At 33.8% G+C, this 20,954-nt stretch overlaps 1 protein-coding gene across 12 annotated transcripts in view; it reads right to left on the reverse strand.

Moving 5' to 3' along the window:
* The window catches only part of LOC137655305 (RNA-binding protein, mRNA-processing factor 2a-like), a 354,099-nt gene that overhangs the window by 13,214 nt on the left and 319,931 nt on the right, over window positions 1-20,954 (reverse strand). For 5 of the 12 annotated variants that reach the window (XM_068389209.1, XM_068389205.1, XM_068389201.1 and 2 more), the window contains 3 exons: window positions 18,260-18,411; window positions 13,213-13,466; window positions 10,576-10,753 (listed from right to left, as the gene is read on the reverse strand). In XM_068389209.1, the coding sequence (XP_068245310.1) occupies window positions 10,576-10,753; window positions 13,213-13,466; window positions 18,260-18,411 (584 nt within the window). Of the gene's footprint in view, window positions 1-8,197; window positions 8,323-10,571; window positions 10,754-12,513; window positions 12,593-13,212; window positions 13,467-18,259; window positions 18,415-20,954 lie in introns of all 12 variants that reach the window. The other 7 variants (XR_011046836.1, XM_068389229.1, XM_068389221.1 and 4 more) reach the window with 7 other exon arrangements.

A 20,954-nucleotide genomic window follows, 5' to 3' on the forward strand; every position in this document is an offset into this window, starting at 1 on the left:
CTTACGAGAGCATTTAGGGAATGAGGTTTTACGATGTATCACATGACAGCCGTAAAATAACGGTGAGTTTTGCATTATGAAGACACACTCCAAGGCAGTCAACTTGATAACTAAGTCCTTTGGAATGCAGATCCATAGTTAAGTTTAACCTTCGGCTACTGATACGTCTCTGATCTTATAGTAACATTTTTGTTTAAGTTGCTTATGGTACATAAGTGTTCATATAACTGTCTAAGTATATAACCATATATTGCTTAAACTGACTTAACGCAGCAGTGTTAAAACTCTGAGTGATTGCTGTTTTGTATGTCAGTCTAATTACTAAGCCTAAACTTTTATGTAACCTACTCTTAACGAAATTAGGTTGTGTGATATTCTGTTGATCGAAACAAATAGTATAATTTGGACCCGTGCTCTGCCTGTAGCAGCACATACAGTAGGTGTCGTCTTCTGTATGTCTTTAATTGAATATGATACTTTTTAAGATTTCTCACGATATAGCACATGCAATTGTGAATTGAGATGTAAAATTGTGATAATGTAAAATTTATAAAGTGAAACCTGCTTGATAATGCTTTATTTGTACTTAGTACCATTTTTTGTAAAAAGTTTACATTCTCTTTGAATATGTAATAGTGATATCTTTTTTAAGACATCCATATAATTTCATCTTTTGACTTGTCGTACACCTAAAAGAACTCCAAGCTAGGGCATTTCAGATAAATGTTTATCCTGATTTACTTTCTGAATTTTAAAACAAAACCCAAGTGTGGAACCTAATTCATATGACATCTGCAAAACATAAAAGTGTTCCATAAGGGGATACATACTATATGAACTAGAATTAGGAGACACCTGGCTGAAGAAAAGAAGGGAAAGTGGAAATCCTAATAATAGCACGAAAAATAAAAGAGGTTCACGCCCAACTCAGATTTGGAGCAAAAATGGCAAGGGCTGCAGGGTAGAGGGCAAGGTAGTAGTGTACAAGTGGCCTCAGGAGAGATATCAGAAATGAATGTGACAAGGGAATGGTGTGGGTGGGTTACATGTCAGCACAATTATGGAAATAAAGAAATAAACAAAATTTCCACTAATTTTCTTACATAAAAAATTAGACAAGTTACAGAGCCATTGGCATAACAAATTATGCATATCATATGATGAAAGAAAACTGCACTGAAATCTAATTTCAGTCCTTGAAGGTTTTTTTGTAATTAAGCAATAAAATCATTCTTAGTTATACTCATCATCAAGGTTACCTGTTCAATACAAAACAAGCCAATTAGAGGTAAACGCGTCACTTATGCGTCAACGACTGTTATTCAATAGCAGGCATTGTCAGTGTAAAAAGGAAGAAATTGTTTTGAGGAGGTGAAACATAAATCAAGAAAGATTCCCTCTTTAAAACAAGCAACAAATAACTTATGTAGAAAGGTAAATATTATGATTAAATATACCAGCTTGAAATTTCAGGAATAAGTGTGAAAACTATTAACAAAAACAAACAAAGGCTAGCAACCGGCAGGACACCACAGAATAAGGCCATTTAGAACTTTTTGCCAACAAATCAGATAAAATATCCATCCAACAAATCTCCTTTTTATGTAAAACGAATATCAATGCGATCGCTAGAGTACCAGAAATGAAGATTCAGAAGATTACAGCCACTTGTAAAATTACCAAGAAGGGGAAACTAAAGTATAAAGACCTCTAATATCATCTGATAAACTGGCGTTCTGTAATCACACCTAATAACTTGACATCATCAGATGATGTTACAATAGTGCAATTCATCAAATTTGGGTTGGTAATGTAATCTATAAACTAAAGACAAGACCCTTTTTAGAATTGTCAAGATTACGTGAAATGTTTAGAGCTTGATATATGTCATTATTATATCAACAGATCATCACGATACATCTAAATGTTGATCTTAACTTCCATGTTCTTTAAATTAACTTCAGAAAACCCGAACTAATTCATAAGCATTATATATAACAGACTGACTATTGTATTGGACATCTAATTCAAAGATGAGTTTAAAACATTCATGTAACTTCACATAACTTTATGACATTCTAACGAGGTTAATCCATTAAGAGAAGATTAAACAGCAATATATTGATATCATTCTACCACTGTTGAAAAGAACACATGGATTGGATGGAGAATTTTGGAGGAACCCAAGTCATTCCAAATATTGTCATAGAGTAAATACATTTTAGAGAGAGTTAAGAATAAACTTCTATTGCTCTCAAAAAATTTTTTTTTAGATCAGACGAAATTGGCAAGGAAGCATAATGGTCAATGTTGTTATCAATTCACAACAGAAGAAAATAAGAATGCAAAAAGACCTTACTAAATTAAGATAAAAAGAATAAGATATTTTTATCAATCATTTACAACTCGGTTGATAGATATGCACATCTCTACTAGAGGCAAATTGAGAGAAGTTGAAAATGAGAACGCAAGATAGGTAGTTTCATGGCGAAGATTGTTGTTTATGATAAATATACATGTACATCTTGAAGGGTGTAGGACAAACTGGATACATATGGAATATTAATGATGAAAAAACCATTACCAAATTCAGGTGATATTTCCTGTTATGAAAACACTGCTGACTAGTATATCTACTTAAGCTAAAGGAAGTCTAAACCTGCATGGAAAGTTAGTTCTATAAAAATACACAAAATATACAAAAAGACTGTACCAGGTTCAAAGGTTCAAGTTCCACGGTTTATAAAAGCTAGAAATATGCAGAAAACTTCAAGGAACCTCCTGATATTGTAATATGACTAGAAATTGGGACCATATGGCCAAGTGCTGAGGCTGGAAAGGCCATTCTGCTCCAGGTGCCACTATGGAACAGAGGTAGAGTAGAATGCTAAATATTGGGTGCCGATAGGGCCTAAAAGGACACTGAAAATACCGTTCAGTAATGCCTACAGTGCCCGTGGAGGTGCACTGAGAGCACTACTACCTATGAAGTATTTGAGGCATGGAATAGTTTCACAGTGCGATACAGTGATGACGTACAAAGCCGTTACTGTTGGACTAGGTTGATTTTCTATGGCAGGGTGCCAAGGACCATTTACATACAGTAAGCTTCTTACTGACTAACCATAAAATTTTCATGTTTCATGCTAGCTAGAGGCCACCTTGCTTTTACGTGACGCCATATAACATTCCAATATAAAAATAAACCACTTAAATCATTATACACTGCCATTTTGCCAGTCCGACTACTATACAGTAAATCTAAAGTAAACGACTAAGATTTTGTTTAAATAATACCAAGTCACAATCCCATCAAATACAAGGCTTTGCTTTTCTGGTAGTGCATGTGGTTCAACTGTACCTCCTGTCAAGAGAAATGCAAACTAAGCAGATGAATTAACTCATCACCAAGGATAATACAGCCAGTCACATTCATCAACTACGACTATGAAAATTCATGTCACTACAACCAAAATAATCATGCAAAGATCTACCTCCACAGCTTTATTTACACATTACGATAAATTTAATTATGTGCAGTGTTCATGCAATTTATCATACTAAAGATTCCTCAGACTAAGGGGCATACACAAATGATGTTTCTACAAAACTGCAAAGAATTTCATGATATTTAAAAGTTTAACGGTATCATCCCTGAAGACTTTGTTGGGAAATCAATTATGAATAAGTAATAATAATAACAAGGGAGACATACACATTTTCCAGAGAATATAAAACGGAGTGGTCACTGTTACATTCATACTTCAACTGTGCAGAAGACTTCATCAATGTTCACGGAAGATTCATTAATATAACTACACACATTTTTCTATTTTTTCCAAATAACTAAACCTTCACAAACCACTGATATCTACCCTTTCACCAATCAACAATAAGGTATTTCCTATCTATCCAATTATTCCTACCCCAGAAATTCAATATAAACATTCCATCTGGAATTAACTGCTTCTCTTCAGATCCAAAAAGAAAAGTTAGATCAACCATCTCCTTCTACGTTCCCAAATTGGCTTCAACAACTCTTCACATAGAATATCTCCATTTGCAACGACTGCATTATTTGTCATTATCCTCTCTTTCTCACTTAACTGTTAATCAAGTTACTCTTTAGAATAACTTTTTCTATAACTCGGTTTCTTGTTGATTACCATTTTATTTTCACTTCATGTACAACTGTGTACTGATTGCTATTAACATGGAATTGCACGTCAATTATTCTTTTTGTTCAACCTCATTTCCACATCCCTCCAAGTAGTTTTGATTTCCTTTCTTACTTCGTCTACGCACAAGCACGTCCCACTGTCCTCAAAACCTAATCATGGAATATTACATCTTTATAATCTTTCCTTCATCATGTTTTATCTCTAATTCCCATTTCATTCGTTTTTCTCTTTACGTGCTCTACTTGTGTCTTGTTTTTCAGTTATATTTCAACCCCTTCCTCTTCCACTCAAAATAATATTCGTCTAAATTTGGATCCAAGAATGATCGGGTATTCCTCAACTCTCAACTATTCCTCTCTAACCATTCACCAACCATATACTTCGAAATATCCTAATCTAGCAATTATCTTTTCTCAACATTTTCTCTCAACACGTATAACTATGAATATTTTCTCAATATTAATTAGGACAGTTGCTGCGGCTACCTCTTAACTTCTGTAGAGTGTACGTTTGAACAAATTTTCTTCCCCAATACATAAAAAAGCTTTCATCTATAAAGTTCTGTAATCTTTCACTCAAAAGTTCTCAATTTCCTTTTCAAATGACCACAACAAATTTTCATTAATTTCGATTACTTAACACCTGGATTTTCATATAGCTTAAACTAACTGCTGTAGGAAGTTAAACAAATATGGGTTTATGGATATATATATATTTGGACCATTCTTTGGGTCAAGTAAAATGTAAATGAAGTTGGAGAAAGGAGATGGGGCACTGCAGACCCCTTAAGTAGTGCCTACAATGCACCCCACAACGTGCACTAACGGCAGTATCTCCCTATGGGAAAATTAAGGTTTATGACGACCACTTCCCTCTTTAAAAGTGGTAATTTTAGTCCTATTATTTTTGGGAAACTATTACTACAATTATGTTTAACTGTCAGTACTTCTCCTAATAAGGTATGTAGCTATTTCATCATCAACTACATTAGTCACCATTATCAGCCCACAATTTCTTCTTTTAAGAAAATTACTTTACTTTGGATGTGTTATTTCAGATTTATATATTCTATTAAAAATTGTTAATGAGCTAACCTTCAACATGCCCTATACACTCTTGTTGGCCGAAATTAGAATGGAAGTTAAAGTTGGAAAAATTTCTTAGCACCAATGACATCAATTTTCATACCGTAAATAATTCTCGATTTTTTAATAGGTTAGCTGACTTCGGGAACAACAATTTAATTACGGGATTCAGTCTCTTGTACAAAAGGCACTTTGGTAATATGCCCCATTACATGGGTTAAATTGAAATGAGAATCAAACTTTTATATTCGAATTATTAGCTAGTTTGATCCAATCTCTGAGCAAAACAGAATTAACATAGACTATCAAATAAATATATAAATCCAATTCACTATCACTTCAAATATCATTCCGATTTAACAGAAGACATACTGTACGTTCCAAAGTCATTCATGTTTGAGGCATAAAAATGCCATATATGACAAGGAATACTTCCTACCAGCTCCTTATAAATTAGCCTACTGGTAATAATTCGATATTATTCCTACAACTCTTGAGGCTTCAAGTGTAACACCAAAGGTAATTTTATATAAAAGCACAAAGATATTTAGCTTACAAGAATATCATTTTGGTGGTAAAGATTTTAACTGACGACAAAGTCAAAATATGTCAACTGTCGGTAGCTATGCTAAGAAACTGAATAAAATTCTGTAGTCCTCCTCGATATATAACTGTTTTAGGTGTGAATTCTAACTTTGCGTATAATAACTCGTCTTGATAAAGCTTTAACATGAACCCAATTCATTTATCCACAGAAATTGGGAATCATAAGATTAAGTACTCCTAAAGCATGGCAATCAATTTAATGAAACAGCTCTACTAGGATGTATGCATATTTGCATTATATAATTAATCAGGCATTACAGTTAAATTTCAGCCATAGGTATCTCTCAAATCCAGTCGATGGTGAAAGAAAACACAAGTTGGGAATTCTCATTTCTTAACGTGAGGATACAAATTTCATTAAATCTAACCATTATTTCAGAGTTAGAACGATGTATTTAAGATAATGACAATTTGCCCCATTAAAAGTTTGAAAAATAATTTTAGGTGGGTGGGTTGGGAGTAACCCTTTAACAATCTGGACATGGGTGGGTAAAACACGTTTGATGTCTAATGGATCAGACTAATTAATGCTCGATTTCAATAACTGGAGAGTTTATGAATTCCTAAGCTGATATTTAAATTCCTATCAAAACTTTCTTCCATAAACCCAATGCAATTGTATTAAACACTACCTTTGTATTTTTTTCAAAAACTTTTTAGGACTTCAAATTGAAAGGATTACTTTTCTTCAGCAATATAAAAACCCTTGAGTTATTCTGTGAATATGTTGTAATCATTTCAGGCGACTCCATTTTCTTTTCTTGCAATTTTACAGATCAACCGATATAGAATCTAGTACATGATTTACACATGATGAACACATCATTTGGGGCTTTTAAATTTATTATGTTACGGTTCTTTGTTCATTGCATTAAGGTTCTTCCATGGCAGATTAATACTTAAATATTGTTAAAATGAGAAATATATTTAAAGTTACTACTAAATGGCAGCTTATTGTTTTCTTTCTTTCCGCATTGTAATATAATATCAGAATATTTAAATTTCTTGTCTGCATTTTTTACTGCATCCTGTTCATTATCTATCCTTTCTGACCTATTTTCATGGCATTCCCTAAAAAATTAACTTGGAAAGTTCAATAACTCAGTTTGTTGCTATGATAGGAATAAAGCAAAACATTGGCAGTTTCTTTTAGAGTAGGCCTACTGAAATGTAACTAATTATTACCAATATGTAGTGTAAGCGCTAACTACAAAAAGATGAGAATGCTACATGGTAAATATCGTTGACGGTACAATTTCATTTGATCTTCCATTCAATATCTAATTTAAAAATTTCACGTCGGCTAGAGCTTACTTTGGTAAAATTTAAAATCTATTAATAAGATGAAATAATCCTTTTCGGGTGTTCTTAGATGATTTTAAATAAATTGGTTAGTTATCTAGGGTAACAGATGTTATAAAAATGAACTTTAACGAGCAATGATACATCAAAACTCGTAAGTCTAAATTAATTACTAATTTGCATACTATTTGATTGATTTAGTTCTAACATACTTTACATTAAAGCCAAAAATGGTTGAAACCAATGGGTTAAGAATATTGAAGGATTTCCCATATAATGAAGAACCCTCCGAGGTCATCAATGGCATGACTTAGGTTGGTTTTACTGGTTTTCATGGGCCCGTACTGACATGGTAAGGTTGGTGGTCACTCGAACCTTCTCATAAAATGTATATAACCTTTTAGCAATATTTTTACTTTCTGTATAAATTACTATTCTCACTGTTTGTAAACTTAACCATTCTTTTATAAGATTTCTTTCATCTAAGATTACCCTTGCAACAGATTTACCAACTTTGATCCGAAGTCAGATTTTGTCATCAGATACTGGCACGTTTTCTTGACTAAATTTACATCTTTATCAGTAGTGTGACGTAGGAGACTCCTCCCTTCAGGATGTTATTAATTTTAACCGTTTGTTGGTTCTTTTGTACTGTTTCACTCTAATATACTGTATAATCTTTTAAAACTCTCCTACATGTCCTAGTCCTAGGTTTTGTCATGGAATAATTTCAATCATAAGAACGTCAGACCTCAATATCTAATAGGTTGAAAGGCTGATGGCAATTCATTTGTATACAGCATATAAATTTATATTCATATATATACACCATATATACATACATAAACAGACATATATATATATATATATATATATATATATATATATATATATATATATATATATATATATTACACATTTATATACACTATATGCATCTATATACATGTATATATATGAAAATATAGATATCTATGTATATATAAACATACAGATATAGATAATTTTATAAGATACACCTACTTTCCCTTTAGAAGGGGTGGTGATATAACGGTAGAGCCTTCGGATTCTCAGCAAATTTGTAGGGATGAGGTTGGTGGCCCCATGACTTGTTCTTCGAATCCCAGCTACCGCCGACCCTCTCATAGCTGAGGTGTGTATATATTTGATACATATATGTATATATAATATATATCTACATCTATATCTATATATATATATGTATATATATATATATATATATATATATATATATCTATATATACATATATATATATATATTATATATACACATATTTATGTATATATATGTATGTATATATGGATATATATAATAACATATACATATATATATATATATATATATATATATATATATGCAGTAGTGTATATACATATGTATATATCCACACTTATGTAATTATACCTTTAAAAATAATGACAACATAAAATTGGTCGACATGACAAGTTATTCCAACACCCTCTTCCTGCATGCTTACATACATATTTTCTTAACAATGAGCCAATTAACAGTGAGAGGGGTGGGGCCCTGCAGCGTCCAGAGGAAAATCATACTTATTATCGCATTGATATTCTAAATGCTCAGTCATAAATGAACTCCTTTCGCAGAAAACTACCGTAAGTTTAGTAATTTCATATGTGTAAATAAAGGGCTAACAATACGCATTTTGCCATATTGCGTAACCTTGTATATACTCTTGCCTTCCCATGCAGAGCTGTAAAGCTTTCCATCTTGTTTTGTTACTTGATGAAACCCTTATGCCAATTCAAACTAAAGCTCTTTCCTCACATATCAAGTTATTTCTAAGTCCGAGATCAGTGAGCCTTTACATTGGATAAAAATGTATACTATTCAGACGTCTCAAATAGTTAATGTGATCAGCATTTGAGTGTAAACTATGTCGATTCAATAGTTGAGTATAAGATAATTAATTAGACTATACAGTATGACTACATAATCTAAAAATGCCGGAGATCTTGTGGTGTCTAACATTACTCTTAAACTTCATCAATCAAAACTTTTAAAAATAGGTCATGAATCTATTTTCTTTTTTTTTTCTTTACAAAATTCACTTTCCTCTTTTTAACATGACTGCACATTCAAGTTTGTTATTATATTTCAATGGCTTATGAAAAATATATTCTAAATTCCTTATCCACACAAATCAGTCTCCTATATTTTTGTTTAAAAAATTATCTCAAGAGATTTTACGATGTTTTTTTAATCAAACTACCCCTTCCCGCCCAGATTTTCTCATTTGTTCTCCTGTCCATATCAAGATTCATCAGTGCCAATTTCATTGTACTCAATTTACATTTAATCATAAACTTACCGCGAGTAACAGTAAAAGATATTTGTGATGAATTATTTCCAATTTTCATGGCATCCATAAAAATAAAGAGTATTAAAATAAAGTTTAGTCAACGAAGTGTTATAATACCTTTATAGAAAGCTACAATTAAGAGGAATCCGGTCTATCCTGAACCATATGTTTATACTGTATATACATACGTACATTCACATGTGTGTGTAACGTGGTATTAATCGAAAAACTGTAACATATTAAACTATGAACGGTCTAATACACATAAGACAAATATAGTGTATAGTTATCCTCATCATTGCTTATTCATTTATTATATACACATACACATGTACATATACACAAATATATATATACATAAATTATATACATACATATATATATATATATATATATATATATATATATATATATGCGTGTGTGTGCGCGTGTGTATATGTGTATGTGTGTGTGTGTACAGATTAACCTAGATTGTGGTTTACTATCAATTTCAGGAAGCCCAATTTGTCTCAACTGCCACAGCCCTCAATCATAACACAGATTTGCAATACACTTTTTAAGCAAGGCATTGTAAAATGAAACATTTGAGATATTAACAAATACTTATTTTCTTAAAAATTGTATTTTAAACAGACAAATAATAGATCTTAATTAAATAAGGTACCGTTAACAATCAACAAATCTTCTACGCTACAATTCAATGTTGAAAGAGGATCTATGGAACATGCTCTGCTTTAGATGATTGCTAAGGGTAGGTGAAAACAAATGCCCCAAAAGAAAGAAGAGAGCAACTGGCAAGGTACAACCACATTGTCGTTCAAGTGGCAAGAGGCCAGCAGTTGCAACTGAACTGTTTAAACTGTAACACTGTCTGGCCTATTTATCAATACAGTACATTACTCACAAGAACTCTTGTGAGTACTGTACAGATGAACTTGAATTAATTTCTATCATGAAGGCACAAGAGCGCTTTTTTTTTTTTTTTTTTTTTTCGTTTAGTTTACAATGAAGCCACTTGCACGACCTTACACTAATACCTAAAAGGTACGTACCAACCTCGCCCATTTTACTCTTTGCATACTCGATGCGGATGCCACCACGGTCCGAGGACACCAAGACAAATCCCTGCAATGAGGTGAGAGCCGCAGTGGCACACCTCACGTCAGAGAACTCGACAAAGGCAACAGGGGTGCCTCCTTTAGTGTGCATGCGCAGGCGAGCATAGCCAGGGAAGCTGTGGACCAAAGCAGGTAGGGTGTGAGGTCTGGTGTGAGTGAGTCTAGCCTTAATACCGTGTTCGAGCACAGGGATGTGAACAGGAGGATAATCGGGTTAAGGGATTCGATCACATAAAGAAAAGTACCCAAGAAACAAAACCATGTAACATAAAAGAAGGTACTAAAAGGGAAGAAGTAGCACAGATGGTATACAAAATCAAGTGGCAGCAGAAATGTTAGTTGGTTCAATATATACATAAAAAGACAGGACAAAACCCCCAAACAAGAAAGAATAAAACTAAAAAGTACTTGGGTGGGTAGGGATGGTAATCATGCATTATCATGAAAAGAAGGCTAAGATAATTGGTGGGCAAACTCAATGATACAGAACAGAAATAAAATGAAGAAACAATCGCAAAAACTGAGTAAATGGTCGAGTCTAAAATAAACGAGTTTATGATGGTGATGAAGTCTATTCTTTATATAACTGGATGGGATATTTTTTCAGACTGTGAAAATAACATTTATATACTATTTATAATATTACTTTACATATTGAAGTTTCATTAAAAATAAAAGTTAAATTCCCTTGTGCTGAATCCCCACTGAAATCATTTAGAAAAACCAAAGCAAGAGAAGATGCAAGCTCTGTGACATAAATCATTATTCCACTAATTATCAGCAATTTACACACTATATTCGAAATTGAGCAAGTTTTCATTTCATAATTCCACTAATCAATCTATTTCTATCTGCGTGACTTTGCAAATATATTTGTTCCATTTCAGAGGAACCAAAATGAGCGAAATGTTACCGCAGTCAACATGATGTTTTTAGAAAGGCTCCGTGACAAGGGGTTTGAAATATACATTGTAAAATTCTTGATTGGGAAGTAACGAGCATTTAACAGAGAATCATGACAGGAATGGGAGACTTATACTGAATAAAAATTCATAATTAAATTTACTATCTCTGATATAGTTCTAATGACAAAATGAAAATGCGAGACCTGAGATGACGGTGATGGAAATAAAGATGAACACGACAGTTAATTTTACAATTAAAATATTAGGGGAATTAACACAAAGAGAAGTACTCAAAATAATATAAAATAACAAAAAGAACATTAAAATCCACATACAAAAGTCATGACAAATAAATGACCAAAAAATAATGGTTACGACACTGTTAATTAAGTAAAATGGGATTTTCGTAACTAATCATAAAAGTTTTCATTCTTACTTCAAGGATTTAAAGACAAAATAAAACCAATGTTAGTAATAAGGTTCCTCTAGTTTAAAACCGATCGTAATGAGTGTTGGTTAAAACATACTATTCAGCACAATAATTTAACAAAATTTAATGTCATGGGGAAAATTTTAACCGTAAAAATCAAAATCAGGAAAACTCAGCGAGTTTCTTTTGACAAATGAGGGTATAGGATCCATACACCAATAAAATTGCTACTGTGAAGGACTCAGTGAGTGAGGCTATGTGCATTGACACTGCTTTTACTATCAATCCAAAGGATAACTGTTAATAGGGAGTGGTACGGTGGAAAAAATATTGTGCAACCCAAAGAGGTAATTTTCAGCCACTACTGTACTCATTCAACTAGGGGTGGCAAATTGATGATATTGATGGCAAATTATTGACAGGCTGTGCACTGCTGTACTTTGAATCATACAAAAAAAGGAAACACAAACAAAACCCCCATTCTTAGTGTGCATTTCAATCCATCAAAATCTTTATACCCTGCACCAGAAACAATACATACTCTATAAATGGCCTTGCCGATTTAATTACTGTGAAACACTTTTGTACTTGGGACTTAGGTTTTTAAAACCTTCGGAGACCTGAAAAGGGAAATCACTTTCCTAACCGAAACAGTAATCATAGTACAATTCATAAATATATATCCATACATAAATTTGTGTATATCCAGAAAAGCACACCTTTAAACATTGCTACAATATGAAAAAAGTATAGTTTAGCATTAGACATGATGATTTCCAGCATTATTACTATAACAATAACTTATATCAAATACACATACTAACCTACCTTTTCATCCTTTTAAAACATAAGCCTCGCCTAGAAATGATTCTTGTTCTGATATACTGTATATATTGTGACCGCAAATATATTTGTCTAAAATCTCACTTGAATGCCCAACCCTGACTATGCCTAGCATGAATTTTTCTTTTGTTCTGTCTTTTATTGAAAAAATAAGTCCCCTTGGAGGAAGCAAATAAAAATATTATCAAGGAAAATTCCTTATTCCCACATGCCCCAATGACAGGAAAATGCGTAAAATTAAGACTAGGAGATAAAAACAAACAAACGAAATATTGAAGCCTTTGATTACGTATAAAATACTAAGTCCAGAAAACCCTTCCACACGTGAGGATAAATGAGACGGCCTCTGCTAGAGACACGAACGTTTGTTAAGAACGTTTCCAAGGATGACACTTACCTTGAGAAGATATCCTTAAGTTCATGCTCTGCTACATTGGGTCCAAGGTTTGCTATGAAAAGGGTGGAGCACGGAGGGTTCTGGGGTGCAGCTGGGTGTTGCGGGGGCGGTGGATGGGCGGAATGAGGGGAGCCAGCAGGGGAGGCCAGAGCTGGGGAGGGCATCACCACGCCTCCAGCGTGCGACACCATCGGGGCGTGCGTCAGGGCGAGGGGCGGCTGCGGAAAACAACGGTGGTCTAACGTCCCACAAAACTACAAACAAAGAAGTAAGATGCATAAAAATTATACTGTGATTGTTTAAACTTTGCAATATTTGTTTTATTCCCCCTTTCATAACAATAATAATTAAGGGGTAAAATATATAAATATTTTTTACAATTTTCTTATATCAATGTGACCCGAGACTCTTTTACTGTCTTTGCTGTTATATATCATGTTTTACCTTAATCTGATAATTTGGAGAAATATTCACATACTACCAAACATTATCACAATTTTTCATGAAAATAACTTATTTCATGTAATAAAACACAATGTTTACAAACACAACATTTCATGTGCAATATTTGTAGTATATCCGCAAAATCTATGCTTACACACTACAATAATATTCTACAATTTTCTACACATCCATATATTTATATATATGCAAAATCTATTTGTGCAATTAAAGACCAAATACAAAACAAAGAAATAAATGAACAATCTACAAATATAGTGAGTGTGATCTCTTAAGGTGCAATAAAATAACAAAATACTCTTTTACTTGAAAACAAAAATTCCTCCCAAAATACTGTCGTGGAAGCTAGAGAGATTTGCAAGGGAAATACTGCAGGTGCAATGGACAACCTACCAGCCTCCCTTTCCTTTCCCTGGTCTGCAACACTATGCCAGTGTTTTTGTTTTCTCATTTTATGTGACAGATAAAACACAAATTCATTTAACAAATATACTTGATCAATACAATGGTGACCCAATCGCCTCAAATGGATGAAAATTACGTTAAAAAAAACTTGCAGCAGATGAAATTTACCTTACTTGTGCCACTGGAAATGTAAGACATAAAACGTCAGAAGTGAAAAGGAGTCAACTTTTAGCAGACTCAAATCCAATCTCATCCAGTGCTTTCTCACACACTTTTACATAAGAGGATTAAATCCCCAAAAATACATCGCACAGAAAAAGTTTAGACTCATTACAGAACGAAGATGTTAAAATTGCCACCTTGCCGTCACGGATTTAAAACTAAATTATTAGTGTTTTAGACGTTTTTTTTTTTTATTTTTACTTTTTCACAAGTGATAATTTCAGAATAAAAAACCTCATGTTTTCTTAGTATTACAATTATACCTTTATCATGAGGTACTAAAGATACAATTAATATGCCCTAATAGTGAATAAAAATGAATACACATGTATTTTAACAAATTATCTACATCTAAGACTGAAAATTTACTTCAGACAAACTTATAGAGTAATGATTACTAATCTGGACACATCAACAAATTTCATAGACACCACTGATAATATCCGTGTAACTGACAAAAGCTAAAACCAGCTAAGATTACTCACATGATATGGAAGCTATTAAATACATCTTTCAAAAATATAAGAAATCATGTAAAGGTACAATTATAAGGGTGGCTCTTGTGACTTACAGGCAAAAGGGTTCTATGGAGCAACTTAAAATTATCAGAAACAATGTGTGCCTCTGGAAGGTCAATGAGACGTAGTAATATCACACATGATAGAAAACTGGCATAAGTAATGTAAACTTCCATCTGATCACTGCTTACAGTAGAATCAGAAACGTGCGTTTGTAAGTTTCTGATCAAGCCACACACAAGAATAAAATCATGGCAAACTGCGTACCCCAAAACTCAAAATAAAACCAGACCAGAAAATAAAATTTACCTTTAGAAGCTCACCATTTGTCTTTTATACACATGGAAATCTGGTGGCAATTGACAGTATCTCTTTGTTTCTTTCATAAATCTCCTGAGATATTGGTCATCCAAAATCTATAAAACGTCAGTGCTAATGACCCATCTTAAGAATAATCTTAACATAAAAGGAATGGTTAATGCATCACATAAAAATGCTTTACATCGTATGAAAAAAAAAATATGGTGTTCAAAATGAAAATGTTCAAAACCAGTAAAAAGGTGTATCATTAAACATTTTCACTGTAAAAAGGGAAAAAAACTATATTCTAGTTTACAGGAAAAAAATTTCCTACAGCCCTCTTGGGGGCCAACACAACCGAGGGACCAACGAACACATTTGATTTTCTCTCTTCACAAAAAACAAAATCCCCACTGTTAAAAATGTATGAATAATAAAAAAAAACACGGTCTAAGGGGAACTAGGAAAAAATTTGAGGATTTCATTTGGTTATCCATCCCATTTTCTTAAAAGGAGTTATATAAAGCTGGGGTTTAACAGTCTACGGAATATTTTCATAGCAAAACATAGGTACAGTAGTTTCTCTTAAAACTGTACTTCAACATTCATTTGAGAGTTAATTAGGCTTTCTACAAAGTACTCAGATTTACATAAAAGGCCACCAAGCAAGACTAATTAGGGACCTTCCAAATGAGTAAATTTGATGCATATATTCTTAACGCAAAGCAAACGAGCCGATGTGTATTGTGGTCCCATCAATGGCACCCTCATATGCCACTGAAGGTGTCCCACATAAAACAATCCTTTTCTCTGCTAGGCAACATTTTCCCGTTCGTGAAAAAATACAAATATATCGATCTTCGAAATAGCTTTCAATAGATGCCAAACACACCAACCTACCCACCTCACTAATGTTTGATTTTAATTTTTTTCTCCTCACCGTTTGTTATAAAATTTTGCCATACCCATTTAAAATTCTTTTCTAGTCTCTTACGAAAGCAGAATAATCGATTACATTTGAAGGCAATGAGATGCTAAACACGTGGCTTTTTTTAATACAGCACAACCAAAAAAGGAAAAAAAAATATTAAAGTAGGCAAAGTGAGCAAATAAGTTATGAAATTCTCAAACAAGTGATATCATGTGAGTGTGCTACAAACCACACACGTGTGCACAAATGTTGATTGCTTTCTCTCATTTCTGGTCAGGAAGTGTAACACTGCAAATCAATGTATAGTTATGTTGCTGTGTTTAAAGGCAAATAGAATCGTAAGTACACTAATGGGTCTTTTGAAAATAAAATTTTTCTTATTACGTCCCTCACAATGTCAGCGACATTTTTTTTTTCGAAATATTTCATAAGCATTGCCTTTTTAATAGCAGGGGCTGGTCAAAGCAAAAAGCTTGTGGAGGATACTGGAATATTACAATGGCATCTCAGGTTCAATACAGTATTTGGAATAGTTAATAATCAATGGATTACTTTAAAACCCATTACACTTGTTCCTCACTGCGAATTACGTTATCATGACACCAAAAACCGACCTTCAAAAGCTTGGAAGTAATGGAAAACAAAAATCTATCTTCAGTCACATTTCTTCAAAACAACTCCCTCGTAGTACACAGATGCAAGGGCACCTTGGTATGCATAACAAAAAGAAGTTACTATTTTTATCAGTGTTGCAGTAGGAATCTTTAAAATGTGACTGTTCGTACATTCTAATTTCAACAATATTTATTTCAGCAAACAATTTCATAACCTGTGAGGTCATACGGCGCCATAACAACCTAATTACTTATGAGAATTTATGGTTTAGTCAGTGTCTCTATAAAAGTTTTTTTTCTTTCAAGGCCTTTGGTTCTTAAGGTTAATCTCACTCTTGACTGTAACAACTAAGATTCTCTTGAAACAGTTTTACCAAGAGAATCGAAAGTCAGCCATTGTGGTATGCAAGGCATAAGACTAAACTGAATCCAAAATAAATGCTCTTTAAAGGAAATGCGGAAATCAAATTGAATGAAAAGCCCGTATACTCTTCAAGTAGATGGCAAAAGGGAAATGGAAATTTGGTTATCGAGAACATTTAATTACTTGAGTCAATAAAACTTCAAGGAACCTTTTGACACTTTTGTTTCTCATAAAGATCTAAGACAGGCAATTGACAGGAAGCCCGTTTTGATTTAAGTTACTTTATTAATTACAATGGCTTCGCTCTGACCAACCAACGAGGTTAAGAAATGCCTTCAGACACAAAATCAAATGCAAATACAATTCAAGAATTGCAACACTACTCCATCTGAAGCAGAAAACGTAAACGGAAAAGTTTCCTTTTAACATAAAACAAACGAAAAACTAAAGTGAAACTCTACAACAAAAGAGATGCCAATGTGAAGCATGACCTAAGAATTGTGCAATAATCTTTACATATAAAAATAAAAAAAAATAACAACCAGTAATCTTAAAAAGCCATCAACAATGGAAAACTACATAAAAACATATTAGGTGAATTTTGAACAAATTTTGTGAATGCCTATGTGGTTACGTGTAGGGCCACGGGCATAATCTAATTGGAGTAGTAATGACGAGATAACGGCAAAGGGTCATGTCATTGACTCCAGGAGAGTGTTAAGTGATTATCAACGAAAAACAAAAATGGACGGGTTAGTAAAAACAAAGGGGTCGTGGGTAGGTGGGTGGTGTCAGATTGGGCAGTGTGTGGAGGGAGAGTGCAGCAGCAGTAGCAGCAGCAGCAGCGGGGCACAGTGCCACAGCAGCAGTGCCAAGTGGGTAAAATAAGGTGAGGTGGTGGTGGTGTTAGGCAGTGACGACACATAAGACTTATATAGATATATATTCACTTTAAGATTGTTAATAATATATATATCTATATCTATACATGGATATATCAATTATAAGTACGGCTATCTGGAGTGGTTTGTGGCTTTTAAGGATTTTTTTTTTTTGGGTGGTGGTCTGACTTCCTTTCTAAATAAAAGCCATGAGATATTCATGAGAGCATGATTTTTGAAAGACTAACATGGACGTTGGTATGCGGAAGTGGTGGCCCCCCATCGGCCGTTGGTGGTGGATGATGATGTTGTTGTAGTTTGTCTGGAGTTAGTCAGAGATAAGAACGTACTGGGACTTGGGCGTGAAGAGCTGGGAAGAGGGCGGGGTGGTGCTGGAGACCAGCGGCCGCGGCGGCTGCAGCGCCAGGTAGCTCGGCCGTGTAGGCCAATGGGTGGGGCGGCCACACATCAGGAGCTCCGGGAAAGAAGGCGTGGTTCAGCTCTACTGAAACACAAAAAAACCAAAAGATACCATCACCATATACAACTACGTCCAATACCAACCACTTTTCAGGCACTGTACTATACTGTTCTCTTTTTGCCTCTTCGCGTCTCTATCTTAATCCCCGACTCTGGAGCAATCAATCAACAGAATCACAGTCGCACTGGAACGGGTTCAACTAGGGAATTCAAGATGGGGCAGGATAAGGTTGACCTTCCTTTGTCACTGTTTTATGACAATGGGGATTTAAATATTTAAACAGGAAGGGAGGGAGTGATAACACTAAACTTTTACGATTTCCTAAAGGCAGCATATACATGCCAGGGACCGGTAGCCTCAAGGTGATTACATAAGAATAACTTCGTTGAAACATTAACAACAAATACCGCTGTCTTAATCTATTGAATCTATCTGATGGGAATATGAGGTGGAGGAAGGATAGGTCTTAACTCTTCAAAGTCAAGGAGAACTTGGTCAAAACTATACCAATGAGCGAGAGGCTTGTGATGGGGGCAGGGCTTTATCAAATTACAAATGCTTTATATTCTGTGCTAATTTTTTTTTCAATTCTATGCTGTGTTGCTCCTTTTAAACAATCCTTTTACTATGTGCATTCGATAAATATTACTAGGAAGAAATCAATGTCCCATACATGAAATATGTTAAACAGTGCAATCAATAAATGATATACTACCCAAGACAGTTAATATCCTGCCTCTCATGCAACTCTAACATTTCTCAATACCTTCAAACTTACCCAATTGTGATGTTAATGCAATATATCTTTAGGCTATAATTGGTGCCTAAAGAGAATCAGATAGTGCTAGAATGTGCTTTATTTGTTCTATGATATCCTTTCCCACAAATATTTTACTTCAATACGTCCTTACCAAATCCAGCGAAGACCAGCGAAGATTACGGCATATCCTTAACATTAACATCTGTGAAACCATCTTTTAGCTTCATGCAATTCACACACTGTATCAAATTTTGGGGAAAAATTAAAAACTACAATATCTTCATAAATTTCTGAATTAATGGTACAATACATTAAACGTAAAACCAGTCAAGTTAGGTGAAAAGTTATTACGACATAGAATATAACTCTTCAGTAACAATCTCAAAAAATCAAATTATATAATTATTTAACTACTTCATAAATATCAAAATTCTAATATTGCTATTCTATGCCTTTCATGTTAAAAAAGATAATGCAAGCTTTTGACATATGAGCAAATTGTGATGTAGAGTAATACCTTTAGAAACATAAGTCATGATATGAAATAATACGATCAAGTAACACCTCTCAAAAATTCTGCTATAAACAAATAAAAAGTTTTTCATATTTTTCCCAATGATAAGTTATCTTGAAGATTTTGTTTTATTTCTGAGAAAAAATCTATCATACTTTCAGTCTTCATTCAAATAATAACAAATGTTAATGTATCACCAAATCACACACCCACCAATTACACTTGACTCCTTACGACACAAAAATAATAATGCTAAATTATATTAATTCATATGAACCACTTTTGACCAGAAATTAATTAATTAATTAATTAAGAAAAAAAAAATCATCTTATGTATGAACAAATTTAATACTTCAACTGTGTATGCATATCAATCGTTAACGAGGAACTTACTACGGTCTAAATGAACACAAAAGAAAAACCACGAGATATAATCTTTTAATACTCTTCTTAACAGCACTACTATTATCGTTCATTGAGGTAATTATTGTTTCCATTCTCATAGGGCAGTACTGTAGTTGCGGGGGGGGGGGGGAAGTGTGCTCGGGAGAAAATATGCGCGTCTTTATTTTATCTTCGAGAGTGTGCGCCACACAACGGAGCCTTCCGGTTTACATCAAGTCTTTGAGAATGAGGTTACTAGCACTATGAACTTTTCTTGACGTAAGGTAACGCTGGTGCCCATATCCATACATAGTTTGCCTAGTCGATAACAGGTTGTGATTTATAAGTATTCTACTACTTGCACGCGAGTGCGCACGCGCGCGCACACACACACACACACACACACACACACACACACACACATATATATATATATATATATATATATATATATATATATATATATAGACAGACACAAACAAACTTTTTCATCATATGCCTCAATCCTCCTAGGAGGAAGTGGTACCAAAACGCACAGCCTCTGCAGGGGCAAGGCTACTAAGTACATGATTCTTTTTTTTCTTTTTTTTTTCAAAACATACTAGAGCCCATGTATTAGTAGGCAGACTGGTGTGCAGAGTCGAAAATTATATAATAAACTATCAGACGAGTGCTGAATGCTATATCACTCAACTATAAGCTCACACACATGAGTGTAATGTAGTATGACTCAATTCAGAGGCCCTGGTTCGATGTATGGTATACGAATTTCGTAAAGGTAGAGGCACGTACTAACGAATTTCGTATAGGTATAGGCACGTATTAACGAATTTCGTATAGGTAGAAGCACGTATTAACGAATTTTGTATAGGTAGAGGCACGTATTAACGAATTTTGTATAGGTAG

The sequence above is a fragment of the Palaemon carinicauda genome, chromosome 1 (assembly GCF_036898095.1).
Source record: "Palaemon carinicauda isolate YSFRI2023 chromosome 1, ASM3689809v2, whole genome shotgun sequence".
Classification (NCBI taxonomy): Eukaryota; Metazoa; Arthropoda; class Malacostraca; order Decapoda; family Palaemonidae; genus Palaemon; species Palaemon carinicauda.